Here is a 26,948-nt window from a genome sequence, read left to right as displayed (position 1 = left end):
AGCCTTTGGCTGGTTTCATACTGAGGCATTGCGTATATAAGGTTATAATGTGCACATAATGCAACCAAAAACAACATTGGCTGTGGCATGCCATGTAAAGCTGGCAAAGAGGCAACTGACCAGTGTTCACCTTTATTGACCCTTGTGTTTGTCCATGTGTGCACTACTAGCAATGCTCTGCACGTTTTGGGATGTAACAATGGAATTCATTGCAGCGCAACTGATGTGGTGTGAACTGTTCATAGACTGTGAATCACACCACATTACAGTGCATTAAACAGGGTTCAGTACAACGCAATGTGTGAGTGTACCCTTAGGGCTAGAATCCACTAGGAATCACTGCAGCACTTTTAAATCATGGCAGCACTGTGTGCAGCGATTCCTAGGGTGATTGCGCTTGCGTTTGCCAGCGATTATAAGCACTGTACAGTTTACTGTACAGTGCTTTCAATTAGTGATTCATGTTTTTTTCAATAAACTTTATTACACTTACCAGGTGTCCCGATGTCAGGTTTCCGTATTAAGCACCATCCCCTAAAGGAAGAGGTCATAGATGCATCGCTAGGACCAATCAGAGAAGGGTCTGTGACCTCTTCTGCTAGGGGACGGGGCTACAGACGGAAGCCGGACACCTGCTAAGTATAAATAACTATTTAAGTTTTCAATTGGTCGACCCCCAAATCCCTGCAAAATCACTTTTCAAAGCAATTTTGCAGCGCTACTATACACAGCTTTGAGTGCAAACGGACTCAAAATGTTTCATGTCCTGCGATTACAATCACACCAGTGGGTTCAGCCACATTTATATACATTGGCAAAGCCTTTTTGGGAATCACTGGCGATTGTATGAGATCCCGAAATGTTGCCTCAGGCTACTTTCACATTAGGACGTTGCGGTCTGATGCAACGCTAAAGTCGCACCTCAAACTAACAACGCAACACGGGCAAAGTCACACTGCAGCGTTACCAGCGCATACAGCATATACAGTAGAAAATACAGGTAATGTAGAGTATGTCGGCAAGTCTTACTGAGCATGTGCAAACAGTCTAACGCAGCTAAAAACGTGTATAACGCACAGCATGCAGCACTTTCATTTAACGTGTGGCGTTAGACACCAACGCAACGTCTGCACTGTGAACAGGCCATTGATTTTTCATTGCTGTGAGTTATTCTGCGTTACATGTACGACTTTAACGTCGCACTGTGAAAGATCCCTTAGAGCTAGTTCACAGTGCTCAGTTGCGTTGCAGAATAATTTTGCATGTCAACTCACTGCCCATACAATTCTATGGAGCTGTTCACAGTATTGTGTAAATGTTGTTATTCTAACTCGCTGCATGCAGGCTATGTATTAAAGTCTATGTCCAGTTTCCATTGCAGTTCAAACTTTATAACACATGCGTTATGCTACTGACCTCTGTGAACCTAGCCCTACTGTAAATGACATTGATATAGGAAAAAAAGCAATTTATAGTGCTTATTATTCTGTAGAAAATCTACATTTTATACATGTGCAAGCACAAATTAACATTTTACTTGATTACCTTCCTTTAAAGTATACCTGAAATGAGGGGAAAGAAAAGTTTTATACATACCTGGGGCTTCCTCCAGCCAGAGGCATATCTAGAGGGGTGCAGGCATGGCTCATGCCATAGGCGCCACAGCACCATGGCTGTCTCCCCCTCCCTCTGCCCCCTCCTCTCTCATGCTCCACTACCATACTGAGGGATGCGGCTTGTTATACTTGGGGGGCTAACTCTAGCAACCTATACTGGGGAAGCTACTTATATGGAGGGGGGACTCAACTAAATACCTATGCTGGGAGGTGGGCACCTCTGGCTACCTATACTCGGGTGGACATACCTCTGGATATTCATACTGGAGGGAAACCTCCAGTATGGATTTGGGGCGCAATTTCAGTGTTTGCCATAGGCGCTACATTACCCAGATATGCCCCTGCCTCCAGCCCCCTTCTCGCAGATTGCTCCACTGTCGGGGTCCAAGGTCCAGTTGGGGCAGGCACAGTGTGGCCAAGCATGCTCCCCCGCCTTGCTCCCATGGCTGGGAATGTTTTGCAGAATGCCCCTAGTGACAGGAGCATGGCGGGGCATTTGCGCCCGACCAGGCCGTGCATGCGCAGTATGCCCAATTGGCAGTGGAGAATGGGGCTGCTACCGGGAGCTCTAGGAGGCTTTGGACCATGGTGAAGGAGAGATCTGTGCAGAGGGGGCTAGAGGAAGTCCTAGGTATGTATAAAACTTTTCTTTCAACTCGTCTCAGGTACACTTTAAAGGTGGGATGTAACAGAAAATCATAGATTTCTTAGGGGCAAATAAGAATCTATAAAGAGGTATAGTGGAAATGTTCCTTATTTTTTGGTTAAACTGCATCTCATATATAGATTCGGGATCTGGATCTAACATACAGTGGTGTGAAAAACTATTTGCCCCCTTCCTGATTTCTTATTCTTTTGCATGTTTGTCACACTTAAATGTTTCTGCTCATCAAAAACCGTTAACTATTAGTCAAAGATAACATAATTGAACACAAAATGCAGTTTTAGATGATGGTTTTTATTATTTAGTGAGAAAAAAAACCTCAAAACCTACATGGAGCTGTGTGAAAAAGAAATTGCCCCCTGAACCTAATAACTGGTTGGGCCACCCTTAGCAGCAATAACTGCAATCAAGTGTTTGTGATAACTTGCAATGAGTCTTTTACAGCACTCTGGAGGAATTTTGGCCCACTCATCTTTGCAGAATTGTTGTAATTCAGCTTTTTTTGAGGGTTTTCTAGCATGAACTGCCTTTTTAAGGTCATGCCACAACATCTCAATAGGATTCAGGTCAGGACTTTGACTAGGCCACTCCAAAGTCTTCATTTTGTTTTTCTTCAGCCATTCAGAGGTGGATTTGCTGGTGTGTTTTGGGTCATTGTCCTGCTGCAGCATCCAAGATCGCTTCAGCTTGAGTTGTCAAACAGATGGCCGGACATTCTCCTTCAGGATTTTTTGGTAGACAGTAGAATTCATGGTTCCATCTATCACAGCAAGCCTTCCAGGTCCTGAAGCAGCAAAACAACCCCAGACTATCACACTACCACCACCATATTTTACTGTTGGTATGATGTTCTTTTGCTGAAATGCTGTGTTACTTCTACGCCAGATGTAACGGGACACGCACCATCCAAAAAGTTCAACTTTTGTCTCGTCGGTCCATAAAGTATTTTCCCCAAAGTCTTGGCAATCATTGAGATGTTTTTTTAGCAAAATTGAGATGAGCCTTAATGTTCTTTTTGCTTAAAAGTGGTTTGCGCCTTGGATATCTGCCATGCAGGCCGTTTTTGCCTATTCTCTTTCTTATGGCGGAGTCGTGAACACTGACCTTAATTGAGGCAAGTGAGGCCTGCAGTTCTTTAGATGTTGTCCTGGGGTCTTTTGTCGCCTCTCGGATGAGTTTTCTCTGCGCTCTTGGGGTAATATTGGTCGGCCGGCCACTCCTGAGAAGGTTCATCACTGTTCCATGTTTTTGCCATTTGTGGATAATGGCTCTCACTGTGGTTCACTGGAGTCCCAAAGCTTTAGAAATGGCTTTATAACCTTTACCAGACTGATAGATCTCAATTACAGTACTTTTGTTCTCATTTGTTCCTGAATTTCTTTGGATCTTGGCATGATGTCTAGCTTTTGAGGTGCTTTTGGTCTACTTCTCTGTGTCAGATAGCTCCTATTTAAGTGATTTCTTGATTGAAACAGGTGTGGCAGTAATCAGGCCTGGGGGTGACTACAGAAATTGAACTCAGGTGTGATAAACCACAGTTAAGTTATTTTTTAACAAGGGGGGGCAATCACTTTTTCACACAGGGCAATGTAGATTTGGAGTTTTTTTTCTCACTAAATAATAAAAAACCATCATTTAAAACTGCATTTTGTGTTCAATTATGTTTTCTTTGACTAATAGTTAACGGTTTCTGATGAGCAGAAACATTTAAGTGTGACAACCATGCAAAAGAATAAGAAATCAGGAAGGGGGCAAATAGTTTTTCACACCACTGTATATACAAGTTTATCTGCAATCAGGCAGTTCTGATTTCCCTGTGCGCGTATAGCTGCATAGGTTTGCTTGCATTTGCAATGAGTGCCATTTCCATCTGCAATCACCCTGCAGTTCAGAGCAGCACAGGAGTGATCAACCACTTAATGACATGCCGACTTATAAAAACGTCCTGCTAGAGCCTCTTAATGGCTCCTTGACGTTTTTCTAAGTCAGACAGTGCTGCTGCCTCTGTGCGCGTGCACGTGTGCGCTCCCGCGGGTGCACGTGCATCCCCTTATACGTGCACGTGAAAATTGTGACAAAAAAATCACCCCAAAAAAATACACCTTTATTTCCAAACGATACATTGTCACCATACTTTGTACTTGCTCTCATCGGGTGATATCTATATAAAAGCCTCTTCCTGCCTATCATAGCTTTCAGCTGTGCTATAGCTGTTTGCTGAGTGCTGTGTCTCGAATGTTATTTACCTTGCTCCACTGTGGGCAGTTGCTGTTCCTGCGTGGGCAAAGTCCCTTCTAGTCCAGCTAGTCCAGACTCACCCATCACTGTGGTGGTGATTGGCAAGCGCCCTGCTAGTCCTGATCCTGTGGACGTGACAATAGCAGTGGTTGCTATTAGTTACCCTCCTTCTTGTTCTGTCTTGTTTATGGCTGCGTGGGTGTTTGCCATCCCTGCGGTAGCGATTAGATTGGCAAACATTTCTGTTTGTCTATCCTTAGGGCCCGTCTCCACTGGAGCAGAAACCGCTCCGAATCCGCAGTTTCCCCGCAGGTAAATCGCGCGGGGAAACTCTGCCATAGGAAACTATGGCGCCGCTGGCCGAATCGCTTACCCTAGCGAATCGGCTGACACTGCCCGCAGATTTCGCGCGGGAGGCTGTGAATCCCATAGCGGTGCATTGCACGGCTTCTGGGATTCGCCTGCGTTCCCACACACCCGGAAGTCTCGCTGACATGTGCGGCACAAGTGGAAACGGGCCCTCAGTCATTGTGCCGGCCAACAGAAGCTCAGAGCCACAATCGCTCTGATCAACCCTCCTGGTCTTGTTTATTGTGGTGGTTATTGGAAGCTCAGAGCTGCAGTCACTCTGAGCAACCCCCTGATCTATGTTGTCTCCTCCACAGGTGATATTATCCAGTAACACTTATTTTGTTTAGTGGGTTCTGACAGTGCTCTTGTCTTCCAGGCCTCAGCCTTTATACTTTTCACACTAAAGTCCTGCGAGGCAACCTTAGTCGGGTTTCTCCCATTCATGTGGGGGCTTGTCATTTAGGTGAAGAGCATGGTAATATATTGGGGTATAGAGGCTGAAAAAAGGTGAGATCTTCCAGGCCTTACACAACAAGCATACATTTTTAATGCATAATAAATACCTGCAAAAATGTGCACCTGAAAGAGTGCTTTGACTATGTTTCCAATGAACACACCTGTGTTTCCACCTTACAGGAGCCTTTTAGAAAACATTGTTCACAGAAAGGTGACAGTGGCCTCTAGAGGGTCACTTAAAAATTACAACTCTTACATTCAGTCATGTACTGTACATTACTAGATGCCTGCAAGTATAAGATTATGGAGCTAGGAAGTGCAGACTTGCAGTCAGGGCCGGGCCGAGGCATAGGCTAGAGAGGCTCCTGCCTCAGGGCGCAGTGTAGCTGTCATTCCTAATTGTGTATGAAGCAGAAAGAAATAAGAAAAGGGGATACATAGCAGTGACTGCAAGCCAGATAAATAGATATTAAGGTGTTGGGGAGGTTGTGGGCCCTATGGCCCACTTAGTCTAATAGTAATCAGTGTGTGACAGCTGGGGTGGGAGGGATGGAGGGGCGCACTTTGGTGTCTCAGCCTTGGGTGCTGGAGGACCTTGTCCCTGCTCTGCTTGCAGTTAAAGAGGAACTCCAGTGAAAATAATGTAATAAAAAAAGTGCTTCATTTTTACAATAATTATGTATAAATGATTTAGTCAGTGTTTGGCCATTGTAAAATCTTTCCTCTCCCCGATTTACATTCTGACATTTATTACATGGTGACATTTTTACTGTGGGCAGGTTATGTAGCTGCTCCTAGCTGTTTTGGCTGTTAGAGACAGCTGTAAACAGCTAATTCCTGTCTGTGAACCTTGTTACATTGTAACAAACTACCAAAAGTACCGCGGTACTCAGAGCTTCTTGTGGGAGGGGTTTCAGTACAAAATCAGTCACACAGCGCCCCCTGATGGTCTGTTTGTGAAAAGCATTATATTTCTCATGTAAAAGGGGGTATCCGCTACTGATTGGGATAAAGTTCAATTCTTGGTTGGAATTTCTCTTTAAAGCTGCATGCAGACTGTGATTGAGGCAGTTATCAGGCTCCTAATTCACCATGAAGTTGTGGTGCAAAGCACGCCTGTATTTGTTGGGTTCACTAATCATGGATGCCGAGTAACAGGAACAAGGTTCATTTACAGGATTCAGCTGCTGTTTACTCCATTATGCCCAGCAGGCATCAACAGGAATCAACAAAGTGCAGCAAAACAGATCATCTTATAAGAAATACAAGTTGCACAGTGCCATCTACAGGCCAGATGTATGAACACCAAAGTATTCAGGTCAAACTCTGCATGTACAGAGAGCTGTGTTTTGCGTCTGCTGCAGATAATTGGATACTTATGACTACAGCTTCATATTTGTTCCATTAGATTAGAGCCCTGGAGCTTACAAAGTGACATCAGTCAGACTTTTATCTTGAAAGGCACTCAGTAAGCAATGCAGCTTCTGCTTAAATGTACACTTAGAAACCAAACTAAGCAATTTTAACTTTTTTTAATTTGAATTCCTTCTAAAATGCTACAACAATGAAATGAAATGATCTAACTCACCTTTCTTGACAGTGGCAAGGCTCCTTTCTAGAGCAGCAATCCTGTTCTCCAGACTTGTAATTTTAATTGAAAGAGATGCATCTGGTATTTATATTAAATATTTAAATGTTAATAAATTTATACATACAAATAAATTTAAAAAAATGAGGCAATTATTTGATGCCCATACTAGCATCATATAATGTTGGCCTACGTCTACTGCTGAAAATTCATGGGAAGACTAGTCTTGTCAGCGGGAAGGAGGTAGTCATTTATTCTTATGTAATGTAAAAAGTGTAAAATGTAGTGTACTTTTTTATGTATTTTTTTTTCACCACTAGATGTCCCCAGACTCACTAGTAATCTGTGTGCTTTGAACAAGCACATAGAAAGCCCGTGGCTCCGTGCTACTGCGCATTTGCGGGCAGGCTCAGTCGGCTATTGCGCGCACTTGATCCAGGAAGAGGAGCTGAGTGGAATCCGATGTGATTAGCAACAATGCATTGGGGAGATGGGGGTGCTCTCAGTAGCTGGGGACCACAGAGTAGCGAGTGAAGCCTCAGTAGGAACCTGAGGCTTTCCTCTCTTAAGATGAGTATCTGATTTTGTACCCAAGCTTCGGCTCAGGTACACTTTAAAAAGGGCATGTAAAGAGAGGCCTGACAAGTTTCCTCTCCACATCATGCTTTCTTTACAGGGTACAGCTAAAACAAAAATATAGGAACCAGTGACACCATTGTTAGTTTTCTTTTGAAGCAAACTTGAGCTAGGCCAAAAAAAAAGTAGAAACGTACCTACTTTATGTGCAGAGGGAAGCCTTTGGATAGTCCAGTGGCTTTGATAGTCCACGACCCCATTGCTGCTGGCCAAGGCCCTCTATCAGTTCACGGCTTCGCTCCCCTTTACACAGAACTGCCACGCTTGTACACAAAGGTGATTCCCCCCCCCCCCCCTTTTCTGTTGGTGGGGTCTGATCCCCTCCAGGTTTTTTTTTTTAAATAAATATTTATTGTATTTTTTTTTTAATTAAAATTCTGTTTTTTTTCAGTATTTACATTACCCTCCCTTCCCCCATCTGCCTATCACAGCGATTGGATGTGATAGGCTTCAGCCTATCACAGCGGATTGCTTCTGAGTCCTCCAGGGGGACAGTAAAATTCACAGTAAAATTCATGAAAGTGTTCCTGTATGCAAACGATGTTTGGCCATACCTAATCATAATACTTTTAGAAAGACTATGATATTAAGATATTATAAAATCATGCATATTCAGGAGATTTAGCGCTATTTATAGACACTGGACATTGTTTTAATTGTTTTACATTTGGAATCAGGTTGTTCAAATAAAGAACGTTCTAACCAGCATTGGGGTTGTTTGCATTTTTGCCTATTTATTTTATTTGCAAATCATCATTGGGGTCCTCTTTGCCTTTGTATGTTTTTCGGTTGTAAAAAAAATGAGTTTCACTTACCTGGGGCTTCTACCAGCCCCCTGCTGCCATTCTGTGCCCTCAAAGTCACTCATGGATCCTTTCGTCCCCCGCTGTCAAATAGTTTCATTTTTGCTGACTCGGAGTCGGTGGGCCACCACGCATATCCTTGCACGCGTCCCCGCAGGTACAGGACACTATTGTGGGCGTCAACTCGTATCTTTGTACGCGTTGCACCTGCACCCTACCTCTATCGATGCCTAACATTAACCTAGCCCCCCTTTTCCACTGAACTCTTCCTATCTCTGCTATTTATTGAGCATCGACCCTGTAATCCTGATATTTTTCCCCTTTGGGTGCCGCTATAGCCGCAATTAATATTGCGGCCTTTGTGGGGGTCATCGTTACCTGACGAAATGGGAGAGGATCCCCCAGAAAACGTGTCGTCTTTTCAATACAATGCTTTGTATATACATTGGGTGTACAGCTAGCTTGTGCATCTTGAGAGGGAATCACAAAAGCTGTAGAAGAGTAAAGCTGACAGCCTCAGCCTGCTCTCTGGCTTAAGAAAGGCAAACGTGGTCCAATCTTGACAGCACACGCAACATGTGAGCACTGTCCAACTACAGCCAAGTGACCACAATGCCTTTCATAGTAATTACTCTAATTTGCCTTTGTTTGTTTTAAGTTCTTCCACTCACAGTAGCACTTGTGACGGTTAATTACCTTTCTTGCTGTACACCTGTACAATAATTCTACTTATATTTTTATAAAGAATTTGTATACTTTGCTAAAATATATCTTCATCAGTGGAAATCAAAAATACCTGTAGCTCCTTTGTCTCCTTTGGCACCAGTAGCTCCTTTAGCACCTGCAATCCCTGGTGCTCCTGTAGCACCTTTTGCACCTGCTGCTCCTAGAGGCCCTGCTGCCCCTGCTGGCCCAGCTGGCCCCCGGTCTCCCTTTATTCCTTGTGCACCTTTGAATAAAGATTGAAGTTATTTTGACTCTATGGTAGAACATGTACCAATCAAATTAGGAGATTCAGATTTTCACTTACCTGAATCTCCTTTATCTCCTTTGGCACCTGCACTTCCCTTTATACCAGGGGTACCTGTTGATCCAGTAGCCCCAGCAGCCCCTTTGGCACCTGGAGACCCAGGGGTACCAGTAGCTCCATTGGCACCAGGTGGTCCTCTCTCTCCTTTAAGACCTTGAGCTCCTTAGAAATGACAAAACTCAGAATAATAAAGTCTAGTTCTAATCAAAAGAGTTTTTGTTTTAATTTCAAGTTTTGGATAAAACAGTGGAACATACTTTTGTTATTCTACACATATGCTTAGAATAATTCGCTCTACTGTCTTTCCCTGTGACTACCTGGGTTCTAGTGAGTGCTAGTTAGAAGGAAGCACAGAAAATAGTCCCCAACTGAACAAAGTGAGGTTCTAAGGTTCAGTTGAACATATCAGGTTCTAAGCCTTTTCCATCCTATTTCATTTATATTTGCCTATCTTAGTGTATAAATTGTATAGTTTTAACATAATTTGGCAAACCTTAACAATTTTGGATACATAAAATTGTAAATAAGATCATGAAATGCTAGTATACTTGTCCCTCTGTATACAGTAAATCACTTGTGAGGCCACATCTGGAGGATAGGATACAGTTTTAGGCTCCTCATTATAGGAAGGATATGGGTGTTCTACAATGATCGGTACTGTATGTTCTGATGTATAAGACACACTTTTTCTCCCCCAAAAATGGGAAGAAAAAGTCATTGCGCCTTATATGGCGAATGCAGGGAATCCCTGAATTACAAACGCCTGCCGATACAAACCACTGACCCGCCGCAACTTGGGGATTGCCTGCATCGGCTCCCCTTCTGTCCCCAGTGTTTTGCCTGCTCCCCCTGTGCCTACGCACTCTCCATATGTCTCCTGCTCCCCTGTGAGTAGAAGTGTATAGTGGCAGTGTCACCTAATCAATGGTGCTCACAGGGATCACAGACCTCTTCTGTTCCGCGCGGGTCTCCTAGTAATGGCTTGTGCTGATGACACAATCAGCACAAGCTGTTCATTAGGCGGCGCCACATGGAAGAGCAGTCTGTGATCCCCGTGGGTGCCATAGATTAGGTAAGACACTGCCACTATACACTTCTACTCACAGGGGGAGAAGGAGATGGGGGGTGGGGAGCGGAGACACGGGGACAGAACAGACAGATGGAGGGGGATGGAAAGGACATATGGGACAGAGCAGCTAGGACAGAAAGGTACACACTGGGGGACACAGGAGGATACCAATTCAGGAGAACATGTCCAAGGCGCTCCTGGAACATGGACACACCAGGTTTAGTGTATGTATACATATATATATATATATATATATATACATATATATATATATATATGTTTTCCCTGTTTTTTTTCTCTCTAAACCTAGGTGTGTCTTATATTCCCGGAGCGTCTTATAAGGCAGAATATATAGTATGTGTCAAGATATGTAACAACATATTTACCAGTAGAGGTTGGACAAACTCGGCTTATTAAGCTTGGAAAAAAAGATGACTAAGAGTTGACTTGATAAAAATATATAAATACATCCAGGGGCAATATATACGTTTGGCAAATGAGCTTTTAATCCTTAGGTTTGTACAAAGGACAAGATCTATGCTAAAAAGAAAGGGAAATGGTTTGTGTGGTTAAACTTGATGGACACGTCTTTTTTTGCAACTTTCACAACTATGCAATTAAATGAAATGAATCATTTATTATTATTATTTTGTATTTACGGTATATAGCGCCAACATCTTCCAAAGCACTGCGCAGGTCACTTAACGCTCCCTCAGAATTTGTGGTCAAATATTGCCTTATAAATAAATCATTATTATTATTATTTATTGTATTTATAAAGTGCCAACATATTACGCAGTGCTGGGATAATCATCATAATATGTGTTTATCTGCCGTTACTTGGTATGACCCTGTCAGTTTGACTGGAGGAAAATTAAAAAAAAAAGACCTATTAAAAGGACCAATTTAGGAAGTTTTTGCATAGAGAGAGAAGTCCATGCTTTAATAAAGAATATACAAAAATATGTAAGAATAATGTGTCTTATAAAGCATCTTTCTTTAAATATTTTGGCAATAGAACTTTTACCCTTACATAAAAAAATGTATCCAACCTACCCAGTGTCTGTTTTTATCAAATCTCATATTATAAAATGTGTGAGAACCCACTTTACTCTTGCAATACAGAGCAGCTTGACTTTTATATAGTATAGTAGGGTGGAATCCAGGACCAGGAGGCACACTTTCATGTGAAGAGAAACACAGTGATCCTCACCTGTCAGGTTAAGTTAATTATCTCCACAATTTATAGAACAATAACTGATATACACGTCCCGTATATGTATGAATATCGTCAAGTCATTTGCAATAATAACAGTATCCCTAGTGTAGGAGTAACAAACGAAGCAGGTCATTTGGCACTACGCACAGAAGTGCGTAGTGCCTGATGATGGTGCGGCTATAGCTGCAATGCTATAGTCTGAATCCCGCATGAGAGTAATTCAGTATTCACCACTCGCCAGACCCCTTATTACTTCTCCCTCTGACTTGCTACGACTCGGAGGGGGAATAGTATTTAACGCCACTCAGTGATTCAGCGACAGCAGGATGAGCCGTCATTCAGCTTGCCCTGCACCCAGCTGACTGTGTCTCTTTCTGGGTTATGTGTACATATTCATACGTCCAATCAGGGTCACGTATAGTGTAATGATGGACAGTACTAAGGATGAGCTTGATTTTACACCAAAGTAATTTTTGCTTGACTCAAAATGTTTGTAAAAGTATTATAGAATTTTTGCAATGTACACAATCTTACAAAAATTAGAACTTGAAACGTATTTTCTCATGCTCATAGACTTCAATGCATTTGGTGAAAATTGTTTTTCCCACGCCCATACATTCTCACGAATACGCACATTTTTGGGAAATTTTAACAAAAATGAAAGGCTACCTAAAGTAAATAAAATGCCAGTTTGACTTACCTGGGGCTTCCTCTGACCCCCTGAAATCCTCTTGGTCCCTCAATGTCATTTGGCCCTGCTCTGTTCAGCAGCGGGTCCCCTTCTGAAAGCTGGGTGTCGTGGCCAGTGGCAGACTACTGCGCATGTACGGCCCAGGCCGTGCACCTCCTTTATCATGCTTCCATGGCTGGGCGCATTCTGCACATGTGCAATTCCAATTTTTATGAACAGCGCAAGGGAGAATGCTCCCGGCCACGGGGGCACAATCAGGAGGTGTGCAACCTGGGACCGCGCATGCATACAGTATGTAAGAAAGCCTCGGTCTCTTATTGGAGGAGTGTGGAATGATGGTGAGTGTGCAGAAGGACTGCAGGGGGCTGGAAGAAGCCCCAGGTAAGTTAAACTGGACACTTTTATTCCACTTTAGGTTCTCTTTAACCACTTCCACACCATGACATTTTATGCTGATCTGTGCAGCGTGGGCTCTCCAGCCCACAGCACAGATCAGCTAGCAGCCAGGGCGATCAGACTTCCCCCCTTTTTTCCCCACTAGGGGGATGTCCTGCTGGGGGGGTCTGATCGCCGCCGGCTGCTTGCGCTTGCGGGGGGGCTCTTCAAAGCCCCCCTCCGCAGCGCTTCCTGGCCTCCTTCCCCCCTTCTCCCTCCCCCTGTGAGCGGCGCAGGACGGAAATCCGTCCTGCGTCTGATGGGATAGGCTTTAGCCTATCAGATGCCGGTGATCCCCGGCCAATCAGAGGCCGGGGATCGCCGATCTCCTCTACGGCGCTGCTGCGCAGCAGCGCCGTATACATGTAAACACCAGGGAAGATCTTCCCCGTGTGTTTACATTTACCCTGCGAGCCGCCGATCGGCTCGCAGGGTGTTCACGGAGACACCCTCCGTGAGCTGACATGGAACGGCCGCTCATACGAGCGGCCGTTTCCATGGTATACACTTCTGGATTCAGGGGCGTGTATATACGTACCGAGAATCCGGAAGTGGTTAAAGGAAGCATCAAGCACTTGATTGACATCGGCGCTAGCGCAGGCGCAGTAGAGGAGGTCGGCCTCTGCACTGGCGTGGACCATGGGATGGCGGCTGCGAGCGCAGATGCTGCATGGGACAAGTCGGCTTCAAGGGGCTGGAGGAAGCCCCCAGTAAGTATATTGTGGGGCAGCCACATTTGCTTGATGTTTCCTTTAAGGATTAATAATGCTTGCATTAAGAATAAAGCTATTATAATGCATTAAATTATCCCAACATGCAAATTTCCTCACACCTGGGAAGAGAATTTTTTTTTACATCAGCTAAGGTCTGCAGCCAGTCAATCAGCTGACATGAGCAATGAGAAGCGTTTATAGGTTTAGGGGAATGGTTTGGTCATTATTACTGATACATACACATAAGTACCGTACTGAGCTTTTTATTACCTGTATCTCCCTTATCTCCCTTGGCACCAGCAGATCCTTTTGCCCCAGCTATTCCAGATGACCCAGTTGGACCTGTAGCACCTTTAGCACCTGCAGCTCCGGCCACTCCTGCCTCCCCTTTGGCACCAGGTAAACCAGCACTTCCTTTGAGTCCCTGTGAACCTATATCAAAACAAATAAACAAGTTAAAGATGTTTAGATTATCTAGAAATATAGCTGCGCTTGCCCTTTAAAGCGGACCTGAACTCATAACTTCTTCTCTGATCTAAACGATAAGCAACAGCATAATAACGTTTAAAGAAAAAACATTTCTTTTTTACAGCTGATACAAATCGTGCAATAAATCTGCAGTGTGTCTACTTCCTGCTTTCATGGAAGCAGACATATTGTTAACATCCTGTGCTTTCATATGAGCTCTCTGCCATGCCAGTCAGCTGACACAGCTAAGGAGTCAAATTACAACTTGTGATTAGGCACAGATGAGGGGGAATTAGACAGGCTAAACTCTCTAAATGCATACAGGGTGCATTTATCTATGTTTCCCTTCTGTCCTGTGCAAAAGTTCAGCTCCACTTTAAAAAGAAAATTCCACTTTTGTTGATAAAAAGCAACTCCCTCAGTTCAGATGGATTTTATATATCATAAGGGAAGTGAGTATTATTACATGTGCCCATTTTCAGAGCAAAACAGCTTATGGTTCTTTAGAGTTGAAATGTTGCTGGGTGTAGCTTACAAGTGCAAGAAGAGGAGCAGTCTGGGGAATTTACTCTGCAGTCTGTATATTACTCAGGGCACTAAAATGCAGATTTCTTGCTTAACAAATATTGATATTTGAGCCTCCAGGGCTTTCAAGGCATGCATATTAGACTGCAAACTGAAATGGAAAGAAACTTTTTAATATCAAATTACAAAATGATTTTTTTTTTTTACCACTGATACATAGCTCCCAACTGTCCCTCTTTTGGAGCCCTGCCCCTCTGTCCCCCTTTCCTCCTCATTTGTCCCTCTTTCAGGACTTTGTTCCTCTTTCTATGTAAATATATATTTCTCTACCAAAAAATGTGTTTGATTGACTACCACCTAACGACCGCTTAACGCCGATAGGCGGCGGCAGGTCGTAAGTGGTATTACATGGGCCTTTCCATGTCAGTTCACGGAGGGTGTCTCCGTGAACAGCCTGCGAGCCTCCGATCGCGGCTTGCAAGCTAATTGTAAACACGCAGGGAAGAAATCCCCGCTGTTTACATCATACGGCGCTGCTGCGCCGTAAAGGAGATCGGCGATCCCCGGGCTCTGATTGGCTGGGGATCGCTGGCATCTGATAGGCTGAAGCCTATGAGAGGCGGCACAGGACGCATAGCAGTCCTGTGCCGCCCAGGGGAAGGAGGGAAAGAGAGGGAGGCCCGATATCGCTGCGGAGGGGGGCTTTGAGGAGCCCCCCCGCAACACGCAGGCAGCCGGCGGCGATCAGACCCCCCCAGCAGGCCATCCCCCTAGTGGGGAAAAAAGGGGGGGGGGGGAAGTCTGGTCACCCTGCTGCAAATACGATCTGTGCTGTGGGCTGGAGAGCCCACCCAGCACAGATCGTTACAAAATAGCCCAGTCCTTCAGTGGTTAAACTTTATTCCCATCCTTTAAATTGATATATTACTAATTTTAAAATGTTAATATGAAGGAAAATGTACCAGGATAGAAAGGACCAATGTGGTTTGAATTATAAAACAACATATTTTTCTTATGGAATCTTTACAGTATGTGTGACTAGGGGCGTGGTGGGGCGTGGTCAGGGGAGTGGCAGGGGCGTGGCTTAAGTGACCCTTTTTCTCATGGGAGGAATGGGATACATGTAACCAGGGGCGTAGAAATAGGGGGTGCAGAGGTAGCGACCGCATTGGGGCCCTTGGGCCAGAGGGGCCCCGAAGGGCCCTCCCTCAACTACAGTATTAACTTTCTATTGGTCCTGTGCTCATAATAATCACTTCTATAGATGCTTTGAATAGTGGTAATCATTAACAAACTGTTCCCCATCCCCCTCTTGCACCTCCGACACTGCAGTTGCCATTGTCAGGTTTTGGTGCGCTGTATCAATTGTTATGTACGGAGGGGACCCCATTGTAAAACTTGCATCGGGGCCCACAGCTCCTTAGCTACGCCACTGCATGTAACCTCACATTAAAGTGGACCTGAAGTGCCTAGTAATGGTGATAAACACATATACAAATCTACTTAGATATTGTCTGCATTCCCTTTTCTGTGTGCTGTAAATTACAGTTATTCTTCCATTGGGGAAAGTGGGACTGCAGCACAATTATTTCTGATACTTAAGAAGTTATACCATTTGGGTGAGGTTGTGACAAACATTACTGACAGCACAGAAAAGACAAGAAATTAAATATTTTATCATTACACATTATAGGAGGTAAATAAACTTTAAGAGGAACTTTAACCCAGTTTTTTTCTCAGTTACACAATCAGGGGGTCTGTGTGGCTGATATTGTGGTGAAACCCCTACCGCAGTGTGATGTCATGACCAAGGTCCTGACAGTTTGCTATCTGTGAACCTCATTGCATTGTGGGAAATTACAGCTTCTTCCAACTACCGAGCAACCAATATCTCCCTCTGTACATAGAACTCTTAGTAACGGACATTCCCTAGAGATCATCTGGCAGCACTAAAGATGTTGCTGCCTGTGATAAATTTCTGAATGTAAAATAGGGAGTGGAAAGATTTTACATGAGGGAAAACACTGACCAAATAGTCTATAAATGAATATTGTAAAAAAATTATATTTCAAGAATATTTTCACTACAGTTCTACAGCATAAAAATGGAAGTAAAAACACATGACTCTTGTCTACTACTGTATATATACCTTGAAAGATTATATCTGTAATATGGAATACAACTAGTTTAAGGCACCACATTACAGGAAAGACAGGAGTTTTACAAATAGAAAAATGGGCTACTAAATAAATCAGAGGGGCAAAAGGTCTCACTTACAAAGAACAGTTCGAGAAACTGAGGTTATTTAGCTTGGAAAAGAGAAGCACAGAGGAAATATAATTGACATGCATATATACATTCAGGGGCAATATAAAAATTTGGTAACTGAGCTTTGAACCCCAGGCCTGTATAAATAACAAAATGACAACATTTAAAGAGACACTGAAGCGAAAAAAAAAATATGATATAATGAATTGGTTGTGTACTATGAATAATTAGTAGTAGATTAGCAGCAAAGAAAATATTCTCATATTTTAATTTTCAGGTATATAGTGTTTTTTCTAACATTGCATCATTCTATAATATGTGCAGATTACACAACACTCAGCATACAAAATGCTTCTTTCAGAGCAGTCTGTGAACTAATGACATCTCCTCTGGCAGAGAAAAAGGAATTTATTTAGTAACAGTTGAGATAATAAAAGTCAGATAACAGCCCTCTCCAAGACTTTGAAAGTCGTAGAGCTTAATGGCTTTTTTCCATAGAGATAACAACTGGAGTTTCTTAACTCTTCCTGTACAGGAAACAATTAGACTGATGTATCTGATCTTAATGTTTTATTTCTTAGCTGTACTACACATACAAATCATAATATCATAAAAAATTTTTTCGCTTCAGTATCTCTTTAAATATGGAAGAAAAGAAATTTTATCACCAAATTAGAAAAAGAGTATAGCAGACGCAATTAACATATAGAAAATTTTACCACATGAAATAGTTACAGCATATTCTATATTTGCATTTAAAATGGGTCTTGAATTTTTTCTGTACATTGAAGGGTATCCTTATGTAGAATGGATATTTTCTACAGTGGGGGAGAAAATTTTATCCATGTGGCTTTTCATTCTTTCACCTTTAAAACTCTGGGAATTTGACAGCACTGTCTGGCTGTTTGTCTTTGCTGTGCCCCTCCCGTGGTCAAAAAGGGAGATTTTGAAAGTATCCAAGATGTTAATTTCTGTACCTTGATCTCCTTTATCTCCTTTGGCACCAGCAGCTCCTTTAACTCCTTGTGCTCCAGCTGGTCCTGTTGCACCAGTAGCTCCCTTTACTCCAGCAGCTCCTGGTGCACCAGTTGCTCCTGTAGGCCCCAATGACCCCTTCTCCCCCTTTAATCCTTGCACTCCTATAAAAATGAAAAATAATGCAATAGATGAAACAGAAAAAATATGCAGTGCACTCAGGAAGTATTTACGCCATCATTTTTTTGTTATGCTACAGCTTAATACTAAATACATTTAAATTTATATTTACTCTTAATAAACAATGCCTAATAACTCATATCAATATAACAATGGCAAAGTGAAAACATGATTTTATGATTTTTTTTATGTATAAAACTATCAAATGAACACAAGTATTTTATTATTAATATTATTGATTTATAAAGCACGAATCAGACTTCCACTTTTTTTGCAGCCTTTTTTGGGGCTATATTTTCTGTTATTCTGTCAGTGGACATTTATTTTCAACAAATGTGCTAGGGAAAGGAGGTGTAGGTGGTGGCCACTATATGTGCTGGGGAAAGGAGGTGTAGGTGGTGTCCACTATATGTGCTGGGGAAAGAAAGTGTAGATGGTGTCCACTATATGTGCTGGGGAAAGAAAGTGTAGGTGGAGTTCATGCTGGGGAAAGAAGGTGTAGGTGGTGTCCACTATATGTGCTGGGGAAAGAAAGTGTAGATGGTGTCAACTATATGTGCTGGGGAAAGAAAGTGTAGGTGGAGTCCATGCTGGGGAAAGAAGGTGTAGGTGGTGTCCACTATATGTGCTAGGGAAAGGAGGTGTAGGTGGTGTCCACTATATGTGCTGAGGAAAGAAAGTGTAGGTGGAGTCCATGCTGGGGAAAGAAGGTGTAGGTGGTGTCCATTATGTGTGCTGGGGCAAGAAGGTGTAGGTGGTGTCCACTATATGTGCTGGGGAAAGAAAGTGTAGGTGGTGTCCACTATATGTGCTGGGGAAAGAAAGTGTAGGTGGTGTCCACTATATGTGCTGGGGAAAGAAAGTGTTGGTGGTGTCCATGCTGGGGAAAGGAGGTGTAGGTCATTTCCACTATATGTGCTGTGGAAGGAAGGTGCAGGTGGTGTCCAAGCAGGGTAAAGAAGGTGTAGGTGGTGTTCATGCTTGGGAAAGAAGGTGTAGGTGGTGTCTGTGCTGGGGAAAGAAGATGTAGGTGGTGTCCATACTGGGGAAAAAAGGTGTAGGTGGTGTCCATGCTGGGGACAGAAGGTGTAGGTGGTGTCCATGCTGGGGAAAGAAGGTGTAGGTGTTGTCCACACTAAGGAAAGAATGTGTAAGTGGTGTCCATGCTGGGGAAAGAAAATGTAGGTGGTGTTCACTGTCTATGCTGGAGAAAGAATGTGTGGGTGGTGTTCATGCTGGGGAAAGAAGATGTAGGTGGTGTTCCTGCTGGGGAAAGAAGGTGGATGTGGTGTTCACTGTCTATGCTGGGGAAAGAAGGTGTAGGTGGTGTTCACTGCCTATGCTGGGGAAACAAGGTGTAGGTAGAGTTCACGGTCTATGCTACTTTTTTTGCAGCCTTTTTTTGGGCTATATTTTCTGTTATTCTGTCAGTGGGCATTTATTTTCAACAAATGTGCTAGGGAAAGGAGGTGTAGGTGGTGTCCACTATATGTGCTGGGGAAAGGAGGTGTAGGTGGTGTCCACTATATGTGCTGGGGAAAGAAAGTGTAGATGGTGTCCACTATATGTGCTGGGGAAAGAACGTGTAGGTGGAGTCCATGCTGGGGAAAGAAGGTGTAGGTGGTGTCCACTATATGTGCTGGGGAAAGAAAGTGTAGATGGTGTCCACTATATGTGCTGGGGAAAGAAAGTGTAGGTGGAGTCCATGCTGGGGAAAGAAGGTGTAGGTGGTATCCACTATATGTGCTAGGGAAAGGAGGTGTAGGTGGTGTCCACTATATGTGCTGAGGAAAGAAAGTGTAGGTGGAGTCCATGCTGGGGAAAGAAGGTGTAGGTGGTGTCCACTATGTGTGCTGGGGAAAGAAGGTGTAGGTGGTGTCCACTATGTGTGCTGGGGAAAGACGTTGTAGGTGGTGTCCGCTATATGTGCTGGGGAAAGAAAGTGTAGGTGGTGTCCACTATATGTGCTGGGGAAAGAAAGTGTTGGTGGTGTCCATGCTGGGGAAAGGAGGTGTAGGTCGTGTCCACTATATGTGTTGTGGAAGGAAGGTGCAGGTGGTGTCCAAGCAGGGTAAAGAAGGTGCAGGTGGTGTTCATGCTTGGGAAAGAAGGTGTAGGTGGTGTCTGTGCTGGGGAAAGAAGATGTAGGTGGTGTCCATACTGGGGAAAGAAGGTGTAGGTGGTGTCCATGCTGGGGAAAGAAGGTGTAGGTGGTGTCCATGCTGGGGAAAGAAGGTGTAGGTGGTGTCCATACTAAGGAAAGAATGTGTAAGTGGTGTCCATGCTGGGGAAAGAAAATGTAGATGGTGTTCACTGTCTATGCTGGAGAAAGAATGTGAGGGTGGTGTTCATGCTGGGGAAAGAAGATGTAGGTGGTGTTCCTGCTGGGGAAAGAAGGTGGATGTGGTGTTCACTGTCTATGCTGGGGAAAGAAGGTGTGGGTGGTGTTCACTGCCTATGCTGGGGAAAGTAGGTGTAGGTGTTGTCCATGCTGAGGAAAGAAGGTGTAGGTGGTGTTCATGCTTGAGAAAGGAGGTGTAGGTGGTGTTCATGCTGGGGAAAGAAGGTGTAGGTGGTGTCCACTATATGTGCTGGGGAAAATGTGTACAAAAAATAATAACACAATAAAAATGTAGAACAGGAGAGCAAAATAATTCGCCTTGTAAAGGATGACTGCCAAAAAATATGAACATTAATTTTATCTAAATATCATGCAACGTGCCAACAAATTTCCAAATAAAGTGTGAATTAGCTGAAAGATTAGTATGAGAGTGCCTGTATCCTATATGCAGAGTTCCCCAACCCTGTCCTCAAGGCCCACCAACAATACGTCTTGCAGAAAACCACAAACATGCACATGTGAGGTAATTAGTGTCTCAGCAGAGCTGATGATCTACCACTGTGGATTTCCACAAAACATGCACTGTTGGTGGGCCTTGAGGACAGGGTTGGGGAACACTGCTTATATAGCCCTTTTTTTAGCCAATTGTTATATTTGTTATATAGTGTTATTCTTAACAAGGTGGATGATTGGTGGATCATTGCTGGGTTCTAGCCATTCTTCCATTCAGTATACTGGATTTAACTTTAGTTTGAGTTATTTTGAGGTAATCTTAATACTTACCTTGTATTCCTTGCTCTCCTTTTGCACCAGAAGGTCCAACTCCAGAAGGTCCAATTGCACCTTTAACTCCTGGTGCGCCTGGAGCTCCTGTTGGCCCTGGAGGACCGGTTACTCCTCTATCCCCTTTTAATCCTGGAGCACCTTGAAGCAGAAATAAAAAAAGACTATCTATTAGCAAGAACCTAAGTTCGGAATGTATACAGATCACGTATCAACGTTCTATATGCACATATTATTATAATGTCCATACAAGGCTTTGATTACAGAAGAGAAACCAAACTCAAACGTTTAATCTAAATCTAGAAGTATAGTCAATATCCATTTATAAACATTGAGTGTTGCCTCTTTAAAACAAAATCTTTAGGGTACCGTGTTTTTTTTCTTTTAAAACCTACTCAGCAATAGAAGGTGACCTTACATAACCTCCAGTACTTACCACAAACCTATGATACTTAAACGCCTTTTATGTTTTAGGTATGTTTCTTACTATGATAAAAATGGAGTCTTTATTTCCTCAAATGTCCAGATAGTATAGTTGCCCCAGTATATGTAGCTGGTCCCCCCCTTCTGCGGCTGCGGGCAGGGAATGACTCACCTGACTTCCGCGTTCCAGCGCTGATGTCACTCTTCTCTCCCTGCCTCTGCTCCATCTGTAGTTAGAGCAGGACTACAAGAAAATGGCCGCCGATGTCTACATTTGTGGACATCAGCGACCATTTTCTTGTAGCCCTGCTCTAATTACAGACAGAGCGGAGGCAGGGAGAGACAGTGGGGCGGCGAGGGGCGACACTGTCCTTTGCACATGCGCCCTTGAGAGCTGGTGCCCTGGGTAGGTAGAATGGAGAAGACTTAGAAGAATCATTTTTCTTACTTCTCCTGTGCCCTGTTACTGAGACATTTGATGACTTCCTGTTCTTGTGGCAACAAAGACTTGAATCCAAGGTATGTGGTCACAAGGGAAGGTAGTGTGTGAATGAAGTAAATATCCAAACGTGCTAAAACCTACCTCCTGTGCAGAAAATGACACTAATCCGTTACTATCCTGGTTAGTTTCGTAGCAAAATCTTTGTAATTTTATATCTACATAACACTAATTGACACATATGCTGTCATCCCCAAGTTGTGTCATTGGGTGTGTTTATTTATCCGAAAATTGTATTTTGATTGAGAGGACTTTACCATCACTTAAGGCTGCCCCATTCAACGCAGTTGTAGCAATTTCACTTATCCTTTTCAATAGTCTGTTAACTGGGATGTTTCAAACTGTTGCATTGCTCTAACATTTGCAACCAAAGCAACCAGAAAACATTAAAATTGGCCATAAACTCATAGATGTCCACCCAAAGTTGACAAACGATCGATTCCATTCAGAAAGGAATCGATTCAGAAGGAATCAATGCCTTCCACACACAGTACATTGATTTTGAATGGATTCCAGCAGGGAATCTATTGAAAATTGATCGAAACCACAGTGTGGCCCTATGCGATGCAATGTAACACTATAACCTGTCGACCGCACCCAATCAATTAAGATTTTCCGTTATGTCCAACTGATAGTTTCAACTGATTTTTGGTCAAAATCGATTGAATTAAACATTTAAGGAAATCGATTTCCATTTGATTTGATCGGAGTAATCAAATCTGCAGGGAATCTGATGGAAAAATCAATGTGTTTGTGGCCACCTTAACACTCTCCTTTGGAATAATAGCATAAATTATTAAAGAGCATGCAAATCATTATATAATAATATTAAACTTGCTTTTTAGGGTGTAGAGTAAAGTTTTAGGTTTTGCAATAGAAATAGTTTGAAGTTACCTAGATCCCCTTTGAGTCCTTTGGCTCCAGCATCACCTTTTATACCCAGGACCCCAGGAGCTCCTGTTGCACCTGTAGCACCTTTGGCTCCTGCAGCTCCAGAAACTCCTGATACTCCTGAAGGACCAATTGAGCCCTTCTCACCTTTTGGACCTGATTGACCTGAAATTATATATTGCAGATAAATATCTCATTGAAATTGACAGAAAAGCACTATATTTTGACTCTAACAGTGAACAAACTCATGAAGGCCGGATTCACCTTGGCTTAAAAAAGTGTCTGTTTAGCGGAACTAAAACGATCCAAATGGAGGTGAATGGATATGTTAAACAAGATGATCCGTTTACATTGCTCTGTTGGAACAGATTTATTTGGCCTGTTCCACCGAAAGGACCGCAAGTTTGGGGAGGAAGGAATTTGTCTGGCCCAATGGGCCCATCACATTGGCCGCACGCTAATGAAATGGAGGGTCATGGATCAAAACCCGATGCCCAATTAAAACTCATCCACTTAAATCGATCAGTTTTTACATGGATCAGTTTTTGACCCATCCAGTGTGAACCATGCTGAATACAGCTATCTGTAGAAACAATCATTTAATGCCATGTGTATTCAGCTTGGAATTGGCCATGAACTGGGCCATTTCATTTGAATTTTGAATGACCCAGATACAACATATATTATACTGGCATTTCATTCGCCATCTCACTTAGACAGCAAGTAAACAGTCAGTTCTTGAAGGCCTTGAAATATTCCAGTTCTCAGTCTGACGGAGCATCTATGGGTAGTGATGATCATAATGTGCTAATTACGATTTCGCAAAATGACACATAATTTTTGTAATTAAGATTTTGATCGTAATGGAAAAATCGTAATCACAAAAATTGATTCAAAATTTCTCGTAATTACGACCATACACACATTTTTCGTAATTATGATCCTTTTCAGAATTATGGTAGTTTTTGTGAAGATATTTTCATAATTACTTACATTTTTATAATTACGAGTATTTTTCGGGTCAAATTTTTGTGTAAAAACGAAATTACAATTTCTTGTTACTCGTAACTTCGTAATTTAAACACAGGATTACAATTTACCACGTAGTTACAACACAACATTATGAATTATGAATGTTCTGATAATTATACATCACAATTTCATGTCTTAATTGCAAATTTCATGTCATAGTTTGGGCTCATCACTATTTATGGAGTATACTAGAAAAAGAAGTTTGTCCTTGGATGCCCACCTTACAATTTAAAGTCTAAACTGATACAGTTTATGGCTGAGGTGTTAATTGTGCCCACCAGTTCATGCCTCTCTTAAAGTGGACCTGAACTCTTGCACAGGACAGAAGGAAAACATAGAGAAATGCACTCTGTATATATTTAGAGAGTTTCTCCTGTTTATTTCCCCCTCATTTGTGGCTAATTACAAGTTGTAATCCGATCTCCCCCCTGTGTCACATGACTGCCTATGGCAGAGATGGCAGTTAAGCCCATTTGAAAGCACAGGAGGTTAACAATATGTCTGCTTCCATGAATCAGGAAGTAGAAACAGTGTAGATTTATTTTAGGAGTTGTATCAGCTGTAACAAAGAAATTTATTTCTGTTTAAAGATTATTATGCTGTTGCGTATCTTTTAGAGCAGAAAAGACGTTCTGAGTTCTGGTTCGCTTTAAAGGGAACCAGAGGTGAGAGACATATAGAGGCTGACATATTCTCTTTTAAACAAGGCACGTTGCTTGGCTATCCATTGCCTCTAATAAATTTAGCCATACACCCTGAACAAGCATACATATTCATTGTTTCTGACGAAAATCTGACAAGATTAGTTTCATGCTTATTTCAGTTGTGCAACTGAGACACTTCTGATCAGAAAGATCAGCAGGACTGCCAGGCAACTGGTATTATTCAAAATGAAATTCATATGTTAGCCTCCCTCTCACCTTGGGTTCCTTTTAATTGTTCCCATTGGCCAACTGTCACCAGAATGGTGCCCTCTAATAGTATCCCCATTATCACTTGACTGGTCATGGAAAAAATGTCCAAAGGAAGCAGATTAGTAAGAGATGAAAGGGCAAGGACAATTTTATTACCGAGTTCTGAGTCTCATTCCATAATCAGGTGAACACAGGTTCACTTTAGAAGGTTTGTTATTAACATCCTGGTATCAGATACTACAGGAGGAAGAAGGAAATTTGGGCGCCAGTGGCTAGTGGACGATTTGGGCACACGAGGGCTAAGGCAAACATGTAGACAGCATTGGAAGTGACAAGCATGAATTTCGCATAATTTTGCATCAGAATTCACAATTAGGATGCAGAAGCGTTATTAATTTCAATTCTACAATTCTGTGCAATTTTGTGTAAATGTTGCGCTGATTGGTTAATAGCAAAGCCACCTTCCATGCTATCGTCACCAGAGTAGCTACCAGTGATGCTCAAATCCGAATTCGGGTGAATCCGGATAGTTGCTATCCGGATTTCACCCAGTAAACATGGGCAAGGGGGGGGGGGGGGGGGGACAGGCTTACCTGTCTGACGTCTTCTTCGGTCCGTCCCTCGGCGCCTCCCACGATGCGTTCCACGCGGCGGTCACGTGCGTACAAGCACTTCTTCCTTTCGGGTTGGAGGAAGTGTTTGTAGTCACGTGATGCGCGTGGACCGCATCGTGGGAGGCGCCGAGGGACGGACCGAGAAGACGTCAGACAGGTAAGCCTGTCCCCCCCGCCCAGGTTTACTGGGTGAAATCCAGATAACAACTATCCGGATTCACCCGAATTCGGATTTGAGCATCACTGGTCGCTAGTACTTATGGTACTACAAGGCCTTGTATTTTTGGAGAAAAACGATTTTAAAGATTCAAAGGAAAAATGTTTTTTAAATTCTATAAAATGACATTTTGCTGTGCACAATGTTGGCGGAAAGCAGAGGAGTGGCGGGCTGGATGGAGAAAAGGGAAGGCCCATGAACTATCCCCTCCTTCTACTTATGTAAGCATCACTTAACACAGTGATGCTCTTGTAATGCATGTATTACAACAGTAAAATGGAACTCTTTGAGGTGGAGTACCAAAAACTGCCATTTATTTCCAATATTTCATATTAGTATGTGTGCGTGTTTAGTTTCAATATTTAAGTGTAAAAACAATTTGAATGGAAAATATCTCCAATGAATGTATTTACCTGGTGTTCCAGCATTTCCTTTGTCTCCCTGATCTCCTTTTGGACCTTGTGGACCAGCTTTACCTGGAGCGCCTGGGTTTCCCTTCAATCCAGGACCTCCCACTTGTCCTGGTGACCCTGTATAGGAGAGACACATCATTAGTAAGTTATACCGTATATCTTAAGTGTAATTTCAAATATGCTTTTTCAGTGGAGTAACTAGACTTAGACTAACTTGAATAGGGTCCCCCCGTAAAAATGATAGCATGGGGCCCCCTTGGTCCCCAAACTCCATGAGGGTCACCTGATCGGGAGCCGGCGAATGGCAGCAGAGAGTGCTCTGTTCTGAAGCAAAGTCTGGAAGCAGGAAAAAACTACGGATGCTCCCACTACTCTGCATGGCAGGAAGAGGTGCAGGGATGGTTTTTGTGAGCGAACGAGGAGGTTTTTTTTGTTAATTGGCTGCACTTGCAGTTGGGGAGTAGAGATGGCCTGAACGGTTCGCTGAACGGTTCCCAGCGAACTTCCGTGGTTCGCGTTCGCGGAGAACCGGGAACTTTTCCGGAAGTTCGGTTCGCCCCCATAGTGCATCATTAGGGTCAACTTTGACCCTCTACATCACAGTCAGCAGGCACATTGTAGCCAATCAGGCTACATTCCCTCCTGGAGCCAATCCCCCCTTATAAAAGGCAGGCTGAGTTAGGGATTTCACTTACTAGTGTGCCTGCATTAATTAGAGAAGGGAAAGCTGCAGCAGACTCTCTCATAGGGAAAGCTTAGTTAGCTCTCGTAGGCTTCTTAGCTTGCTCCTTGCTGATTCTTATTGCTAAAAAAACACCGCCGGCCATTTGACTCACTCGTGTGCCTGCAGTAAATAGAGCAGGGACAGCTGCTGCTGCTGCAGACTCTCATAGGGA

General features: G+C 43.1%; 1 protein-coding gene across 5 annotated transcripts in view; it reads right to left on the bottom strand.

Annotated features, from left to right (window-relative positions):
• The window catches only part of LOC137534131 (collagen alpha-1(III) chain-like), a 113,322-nt gene that overhangs the window by 3,041 nt on the left and 83,333 nt on the right, over nt 1-26,948 (bottom strand). For 4 of the 5 annotated variants that reach the window (XM_068255504.1, XM_068255506.1, XM_068255507.1 and 1 more), the window contains 8 exons: nt 26,053-26,169; nt 22,866-23,027; nt 21,050-21,190; nt 17,748-17,909; nt 13,780-13,941; nt 9,383-9,544; nt 9,149-9,301; nt 6,914-6,994 (listed from right to left, as the gene is read on the bottom strand). In XM_068255504.1, the coding sequence (XP_068111605.1) occupies nt 6,914-6,994; nt 9,149-9,301; nt 9,383-9,544; nt 13,780-13,941; nt 17,748-17,909; nt 21,050-21,190; nt 22,866-23,027; nt 26,053-26,169 (1,140 nt within the window). The remainder of the gene's footprint in view (nt 1-6,913; nt 6,995-9,148; nt 9,302-9,382; nt 9,545-13,779; nt 13,942-17,747; nt 17,910-21,049; nt 21,191-22,865; nt 23,028-26,052; nt 26,170-26,948) is intronic. The other variant, XM_068255505.1, reaches the window with a different exon arrangement.

This window comes from Hyperolius riggenbachi, chromosome 10, assembly GCF_040937935.1.
Source record: "Hyperolius riggenbachi isolate aHypRig1 chromosome 10, aHypRig1.pri, whole genome shotgun sequence".
Classification (NCBI taxonomy): domain Eukaryota; kingdom Metazoa; phylum Chordata; class Amphibia; order Anura; family Hyperoliidae; genus Hyperolius; species Hyperolius riggenbachi.
The sequence above is the reverse complement of the archived record's forward strand: the minus strand, read 5'-3'. Positions and strand labels throughout refer to the sequence as shown.